Source organism: Papaver somniferum, chromosome 1, assembly GCF_003573695.1.
Source record: "Papaver somniferum cultivar HN1 chromosome 1, ASM357369v1, whole genome shotgun sequence".
Classification (NCBI taxonomy): Eukaryota; Viridiplantae; Streptophyta; class Magnoliopsida; order Ranunculales; family Papaveraceae; genus Papaver; species Papaver somniferum.
Window position 1 is genome coordinate 227,399,237 of NC_039358.1, and position 8,829 is coordinate 227,408,065.

Here is an 8,829-nt window from a genome sequence, read left to right on the forward strand (position 1 = left end):
TTCTCTTTTGTTTTCTATCTTTCTTTCTTGATTTTTTTTTCTTTTGAAGCAAGCGTTTCCTTTAGTTTCACCGTTCTCCTTTTATTTTTGTTAGGGCTATTTTGTTCTCTGTGTTGAGGATTAGTCCCACATAACTTATCTTCCTAGATTAGATCCTCTTTATATGCATGAGGTCCACTCCACTCATTTCCATTTGATTTTGAGTTGGAAGCCCAAGTGCTAGTATAGTATGGTATCTGAGCAAGACCCAGGCCCTGTATGTGAAAAGTAAGATAAGATAAGACGCCCCATGTAAGGGACAGACACTCATGCAGTGGTCCACATGTCGGGTAAGTGAAAAGTAAGATAAGAAGCCCATGAAAGGGACAGACACTCATGCAGTGGTCCACGTGTTGGGTAAGACACCCCATGAAAGGGACAGACACTCATGCAGTGGTACACGTGTCGGGTAAGATCATCCACGTGGAGGGGACATGTTGAGAATTAGTCCCACATAGCTTACCTTCCTAGACTAGATCATCTTTATATGCGTGAGGGCCAGTCCACTCATTGCCAATTAGTTTTGAGTTGGAAGTGGAAGTCCACGTGCTAATACTCTGTAGTAAGTTGCATTTCCTCGCTCACGCTTTCTCTGCTCTTTAATACATTTCCTTTTTTGGATAATATATTTCTTTTTGGACAATCAAAAAAACAAAAAGTTTCAACGGATTTTTAAAAAAGAAATAAATAAATATATATATATTTCTTTGATAGTACAAAGAATATTGAATTTATGAACACACAAAACCTCTTGAATAAAAGAAAAAAGAAACACACATAGAAAAGACAGGATTAAAATGTGCGGGAGCAGTGGCTTTATAGCAGCAACGGAATCAAGATTTTATGTTCGGGTGGGCTAATTTTTTCTCCACCAACACTCTATTTTTATTTTTCAATTACAATAATCATAAACGCATTGTAGTATGCGGCGTGACATGCTGCCTTTCTTTTTTTCGTATCAGGTTTCAACTCCAGAGTTCTTCTGTGAGTACCATTCTCGGAGGTGGCTGCGGTTTAGTTGTTACACAACCATTTCGGTATATTTTGTGTTTGCGGATGGAGAAAAACTAAAAGCTAATACCAACTAAGCAGTGATAACAAGTGCATGGTGATTAGGTATACTTGAGGAATTGGGAGTTGTTATTTTACTCTTCACACCCCTAGCTTTGCTAGTTAATTAATATACGGAAGTAGTAAAAGAAATAAAAGGAGTAAAATAAACTGACACGACACATAATACCTGAGATGAATACGTGCAAGGTGGATTAGCCTTAAGAAAAGACACGTATTTATGTTGTTTTTTTTTAAATCAGGTATTAAAATGGATTAGCCTTTCGTAATATCATCTCAGCCTTAAGAAAAAGACACGTATTTATGTTTTTTTTTTTAAAATAAACTGCAAGGTGGATTCTTTCTGAATGTTGTAATCAGCCAAAGTCCTTCCATCTTCAAGCTGTTTCCCAGCAAAAATCAAACGCTGTTGGTCTGGCGGAATTCCCTCCTTGTCTTGGATTTTTGCTTTCACATTGTCGATGGTGTCCGAGCTTTCAACCTCGAGAGTGATTGTCTTGCCAGTTAAAGTTTTCACAAAGATCTGCATTCCACCTCTTAGTCGAAGAACCAAGTGCAAGGTGGATTCCTTCTGAATGTTGTAATCAGCCAAAGTCTTGCCATCTTCAAGTTGTTTCCCAGCAAAAATCAAACGTTGTTGGTCTGGAGGAATTCCCTCCTTGTCTTGGATTTTTGCTTTCACATTGTCAATAGTGTCGGAGCTTTCAACCTCGAGAGTGATTGTCTTGCCAGTTAAAGTTTTAACAAAGATATGCATACCACCACGTAGACGTAAAACAAGATGAAGTGTAGATTCCTTCTGGATGTTGTAGTCAGCAAGGGTTCTCCCATCTTCAAGCTGCTTGCCAGCGAAGATCAGTCTCTGCAAATATTTTACTGCAGATGCCAATGCAAATATGAAGGATTTCTAATTAGTTGTTAATTTTACTGCAGATTCCAATGCAAATATTTGTCAAAACTTTGACTGGAAAGACCATCACTCTCGAGGTTGAGAGTTCTGACACTATCGATAGGGCATCCATTTTAATACCTGATTTTAAAAAAACAACATAAATACGTGTCTTTTTCTTAAGGCTGAGATGATATTATGAAAGGCTAATCCATGTGGGACCGTATTTCCATCTTTTTGGATTATTACGTCTGCATAGATCCATAGAATCATATGTTCCTAATGGGCTAATTGAAAATTATACCTGCACTAAATTTCACAAATGCTGAAAATTACATGGAAATTTTGGGGTAGGCTTCGGCCCAGGTAAGCCACCCCTGATACCGTCCCTAGGACTGTAGGTTTGAATTTATCGAACTGAAGTCTTTATTTACTCCGTTCCGTGCTCATGCATGTTTCACATGTCTACCAAATTATAATGGCCGGTCCCCTGTACGCACATGATCAACCACGAATATATGCCGACATAAATGTGCAAAAATGACGAGAGGAGATCCAGAAGATCCTTTGTTGTCCGGACTGCCCTCTATAACAGGGATAATCAATGTGCACAAGTGGTGAAGTGTGGTCGAGCCACTTTTTTCTGCCGGGATTTTCCACAGTAAAATCTGTCAATCCAAACGATTCTCACATGCAATAGTCTTCTAGTGCATTTGTTTCAAGTGGTGGGGGAGATAAAGAAAAAGTTAAGGCCATCTGCACCGTAGATAATTAATGCTATCCATGACTAAAGTGAGTGGATGCATAAAAGAGCTAAGATGGTGACTGAACGAGTTTGTATAGGCAAAACTAATAATGGACTCATGGGCATCATGGCGCTAGTTGTCGGGTGTCAGAGTGATAAAGGAATGGAAAATTTCTTGTTTGGTCCTAGGCCCATATAATTATTTATAGTAGGGTCCAACCGGAATTTTTTTTATCCGGAGTTCCAAAATTAATTAAAACATGTAAATGTCCATAATGCCCATTACTACCAAACGTGTGTGTCTACACTGCTTACAAATTTGAGTACATATCTGGTACACTGCTTAAAAATTCGAGTACATATTTGCTACACTGCTTACAAATTTGAGTACATATCTGTCTGAGTACATATCTGTCGTACTGCTTACAAATCCGATTATATATCTGAATGCTTACAAATTCGAGTACATATTTGTTGCACTGCTTCCAGGTAGAGTACAAACTGTAAGAATCAATGATAAATAAATTAGAAAACATATTACATCACATACATTGTAGGATCATACAATGTAGCAACCCAACCTTCTATGTTCCTCCAAATCCATTTGCAGCACACCTTCTTTCAAACACACGTCACAACCAATTTGTAACTTCATCAAGACCACCACCGATTTCACAAGTTTGCAAATCTGAACCAACAACAACTCATGTTCCTATCATTCAAAATCTGTCATTTCTTGCAATAAGTTCTGAACTGCAGCTCCAGATCATCTCCATATCCAATTCCAGTACTGAATCAAACGTAACAAAGAGCATCTATTTCAGTATTTCATATACGTACTGAATCAAACATAACAAGGAGCACTTCCTATGAGTATGCGATATATGTACTGAAGATTCATGAACTACAAATCAACAGTATGACAACAACAGGTGACAGATCTATGAAAAATAAGAGAATCGAAAGACATATTACAGTATTTCAGATAAGTACTGAAGGGTAAGACTAAAAAATGAGCAAAAACACAGCAAATAACACTTCCTATCAGTATTATACATACATACTCATGGATCGAACCAAAAAAATTGGAAAAACTTCAAATAAAACAAAATTAGAAGAGTTTTGTATGAGTACGCCATATATGTATTGTCAATTCATACACGAAAAAACAACTGTAACAAACCTAAAAAATGTTATAATGTTGAACCAATGATAAATCACAAATAACCGCTACAGTTTTAGTTACCTGTAACCCTGGGAAAACAGCATTGTTAATCGCAGATTCCATATCAACCCAAAGAACAGGATCTTTCTTGAAGAAAATCATGCCACCTCTGGGACCTCGTAATGACTGCAAATTGAAACAGAAGACATAGTAAACAACATGACCCTTCAACCTAAACCAATAAAAACAAATGCTGCTTGTGTTGGTGTCAGTAGTTGCAGTCTTGCAGACTTCATGAATGGGACTAGGTGTACCTTGTGAGTGGTGGTTGTTACAACATCAAAGTATTCAAATGGGTCGGCAAGTACAGATGCAGCAACGAGACCACTTATGTGAGCCATATCCATCATGAGAAAAGCCCCAACAAAATCTGCAATCTTCAAGAAACATAGCAGGAAAGGGAATTAGGTGTGCGTAATGGGTTAACTAGTCTGATTCTCTGATCACTAAGAATCACAACTGCTGACAATCAACTAGCTCAGTTTCCTATCAGTATTATACATACATACTCATGGATCGAACCAAAAAAATTGGAAAAACTTCAAATAAAACAAAATTAGAAGAGTTTTGTATCAATATGCCATATATGTACTGTCAATTCATACACGAAAAACAACTGTAAAAAACCTAAAAACCATAAAAGCGTCAATAAAATCGATTTGATTATCATAATACAATAAAAAAAACAAATCAAAAGAAGAAAAACCGAACAAAATAATCAAACAAGATGATTAGAAAGCATACCTGGAAACAGGAAACAAATATTCTCCTCGTAAATCATAATGATGCACCATCTTGTTCTTCTTCTTCTTAAAAGTAGAATAGGTTTCTGTCAGTACGGGATATACGTACTGCTGGTTCATACACAACAACAAACTGAAATAAATCTAAAACCAACAAAAATGGAACTGGTATAATCAGATCTAATAACGAAATGAACAAACAATCTGATTATTCATCTAGATCTAGTAAAATAATAAACAAATTAGACACAGAGATAAAAGACGAAATCAAATACAACCACGATTAGATCGTGAAAACCCTAATATAAACATTGCAACAAAGAAATTTTCATCTGATTTTGTAGAAGCGATAGATATTGAAGAAGACCATAAATCGAGAGAGTCTTATTTCAGTATCGAAGATATGTACTTATGAATCAAACAACAACAAGTGATAAAACTAAGAACAAAACAGAATCAAAAGCAATTTGTATCAGTATTCAACATATGTATTGTTGGATAACACCCCTGAAACAACAAACAAGCACGATTTTGATAAAATCAAGAAGCGAAAACAACAAGATTATCAAATCGAAATTTCAAATATGTTAAAAACATCATAATCTAACCAAACAATTAAATAATTACGATCAAGATTCATAAAAAACAAACCAAAACAAAAATAAATGCAAAAAACAAACAAAAACAGAAAGAAGAAGGTGAAAACGTAATCAAAACGATCTGATCTTCGCAGATTCAGTTGAAAAAAAAAACAACAACAGCAGAAAGAGATATTACATAACATACCTGTAAATATTCAAAGAGATCTTCATAAAAACTCAAAGCAGGAGCCAAATTTGAGAAGATGAAGAAAGAGAGGAGAAGAGCGGAAAAAATGGTGATTTTTTTTAAGAAACATATATGTATTATCAGGGAATGGGTAGTTTGGGTATTTTTAAAAGTGGATTATGACATCCCGCACGTGTACCGGACCAGGGGATAAAAAATTTGGTCCAATTTCCTCTTTTTCTTTTTATTATGGACCTCTGATTACTGGGATTTAGTGGATGAACCTGCTACTAAATAAGACTACCATAATAGTACCTATTCGTAATTCCTACTAAAGGAATTGGGTGATTATATCTTTGACGTGAGTTCCAAACTCCTCAAAAAAAGAAAAAAAGAAGAAAAAAAAGGTGTTCAAATTGTTATACGTATCAAGCTGGATGTGGTGCTATAAACACAAGTCCTTACTACTCGACTCTTCATAACATCGCAAAGCAAAACAAAACAAATTACACCAGCCATGAGAATCCAACACCAATTTCTTCTTTACCACTCTCTCTTTCTTCTCTTCTTAACTGCTACAACCTTGGTATCTCCTTCTCATGGGGATTTAGGAAAATGCCATCCCAGCGACTTCAAAGCTCTTATGAAGATGAAGAATTATATAACTATGTCAGACGTATATTCTTCATGGTTCCAAAACACAGACTGTTGTAACTGGATTGGAATCCAATGCGATAGCAAAACCAACCGTATAGGCGGAATCCACCTCTTTATAGGTGATATCGATGGCCAAATTCCACCCTCTGTAGGTGACCTTTCTCACCTCACGGCTTTAACTCTCAACCACTTCAAAAATGTCACTGGTCCGATCCCGCAATCTATCACAAAGTTAAAGCATCTGGAAGTGCTGGATCTCGGCGATATGAGTCTGTCAGGGCCGGTTCCCCACTTCCTTAATCAACTCACTCTTCTTACCAGACTCGATCTCTCAAAAAATCAATTCTCTGGTTCTATTCCACCCAATCTCTCAGACCTCAAAAATATTATATCCATCCATCTCGACGGGAACAAACTCACCGGTTCAATCCCGGAGTCTTTTGGGAAATTTACTGGTACTGTACTTGATCTTTACTTGGGTCGCAATAAACTCACTGGTCGGGTTCCAAAATTTTTAGGAGCTCTGAATGGCGCGATTGACTTGTCAAGGAACAAACTTATAGGGGATGCATCCTTTCTAATCAATCCCAACCATAGTTTTATCGATTTGTCGAAGAACGAGTTCGAGTTTGATCTATCAAAGGTTAAGTTTCCAAAGGATTTAAATATATTCGATATATCACATAACAAAATATTTGGTGGAATCCCTGATGAGATTAAGAACTTGGAAAGTTTGTACACGTTGAAGGTAGGTTACAACAGGTTATGTGGTAAGATACCAACCGGAGGAATCATGAAGCGTTTCAAAAGCACTTCATTTTTTCATAATAAGTGCCTGTGCGGGACGCCATTGACGATCAGTTGTAAGAAAAACTGATGGAGTAACATTATGAAGCCTTCTGAGTTCTCATCTATCTCTTTTTTATGGACTATTAGTCTGGTACTGTATGAATGCTGTCAGAAATCTACCACTTAAAGCAGTTTTACAATGCGGAGTTTATATCTAGTCGCAATTTCCATTATTTGTTAAAACTTCCTAAAACCAGACTACTTTAACAACCTTACTTAACTAAGGTTCTACGACAGTCCAGGATATATAAATATCTAGCCAAGCAAGCACTAAGAATGATCATGGATTTCACACAGTTAATTTTGATATATAAACAAAATCTGGTACATATTTCAAATGTAATTGTTTCCTTTTGGACCAGTTCAGTCCATCTAGCACCATTAATGTTATAACCTTATTCCACGTGACCTAACTCAGATTTAGATCAGAGTAAAGTTGATTTTCGTTTAGGCGAGTAATACATTGTCACCTTCCTTCGATAGAAACCTGGTTTTGTAGACATGGTTCCTTCAGTTTCTGGAAATGAAAGCATAGTTCCTCCAGGACCCGTCGTATGGAGGAACTATATGGATGTTAATCCAACGACAGTTACTTATCAACTGGTTTATCACTTCCAATGCTATTTTGTTTTTATTGATATCTGAATAGGTAGAAGATCAGCCATTACAATGGTTAATACCCCTAACTGGATTCCATTAAATAATATCTCTGATTCAGAAGGGAAGAACTTGCATCAGTATCTCAATTTCAATTCAAACACGGGTTTGATTCAAACTCCATGTTATGAGAAAGATATATCATCCGAAAATAGGAAAAAAAACAGTCTTTGTCTAAATGCATTGAGAAATGGCAGATGTATAGAACCCTTCAACGAGATAGTGCTTTTTCCAAATCTCTCAAAATGGAATCTGTTACAAACATATATGCCATGGTTCCTTACTTCGGCAGGGTGCAAATATCTAAATTTCACCCTTTTAGATACTTTTTCAGTGCCGATACTAAGTAGCAGTCAAAAACCATACTATTACGCCTTAATTTCTAAGTCATTGAGCACTTTTCTGCTCACTCGTAAGATTCTGAACCCCCACAAGGAAGGTCTGAAAGAACTCATATGTCCTACATGTGAGGGAGGAACTGACTCTCACAAGCAAGGTTGTTGACTTACTCGCTTGCTTATGTATAATACTAGGGTTACGGCATGATAGACACATTTTTGTGTCCGAATTGTCCTAGTGTCTCTATTGTTAGTGCTTGATTTTGTATTTATTATGGTGTTTTTATGTTTGTGTAGGCGTTTTTGGAGAAATACACTTGTGTGGAAAAATTTGCTCGAAAAGTGCTATTTGGACTCCCGAAGAAAAGTACTAAAGACACCTTCACTTTGGATAAGGGCACCCCCAGGCACCCCAGCTGTTAAAGGCGCCCACGTTTTGGTTAAGACGCACCTTCATCCCCTTCGTTTGAAACTGAATATTGGCGGGAAAATAGTCGCAGTTACTGGCAGAATTTTCGATCGAATTTCGGACGTGATTTAGTGAGATTCAATCCCTGAAACTTAGCGGGTAGACGTGATATGTCATAACAAAGCTGGTATGGGTGTTTGTTTCGATCGATTTGGCTGGATAACTCGCAAGAAGAAAACAGGGCAAGCCACATATGGGAAAGATACTCGGAATTTTTGTGTCATGTTGAGGAGATTTCGTGAGGATATTACATGTATAACTGATACTGGTATTAGGTAGAAACGTGCTGGAGCAATTCCATGTACAACAGGCGCATGAGAGAGTAAATTCAGGGAAGAAAATATTCGAAGAATATTTTTTCTTCAAGCCGAGTTATGGA

General features: G+C 36.9%; 1 protein-coding gene and 1 pseudogene across 1 annotated transcript; one reads left to right on the forward strand and one right to left on the reverse strand.

The window, feature by feature from the left end:
* Positions 1–1,381: 1,381 nt before the first annotated feature.
* LOC113362705 lies at positions 1,382–1,969 on the reverse strand (annotated as a pseudogene).
* A 3,941-nt stretch (positions 1,970–5,910) lies between these two features.
* Positions 5,911–7,154, forward strand: LOC113317946 (polygalacturonase inhibitor-like). Its single transcript, XM_026566058.1, has one exon. The coding sequence runs from the start codon at positions 5,998–6,000 to the stop codon at positions 7,012–7,014; it is 1,017 nt and encodes a 338-aa protein (XP_026421843.1). The 5' UTR covers positions 5,911–5,997; the 3' UTR covers positions 7,015–7,154.
* The last annotated feature ends 1,675 nt before the right edge of the window (positions 7,155–8,829 follow it).

Excerpts from the sequence above, each read along its gene's own strand:
- LOC113317946 (XM_026566058.1), top strand. The coding sequence starts at position 5,998 with ATGAGAATCCAACACCAATTTCTTCTTTACCACTCTCTCTTTCTTCTC.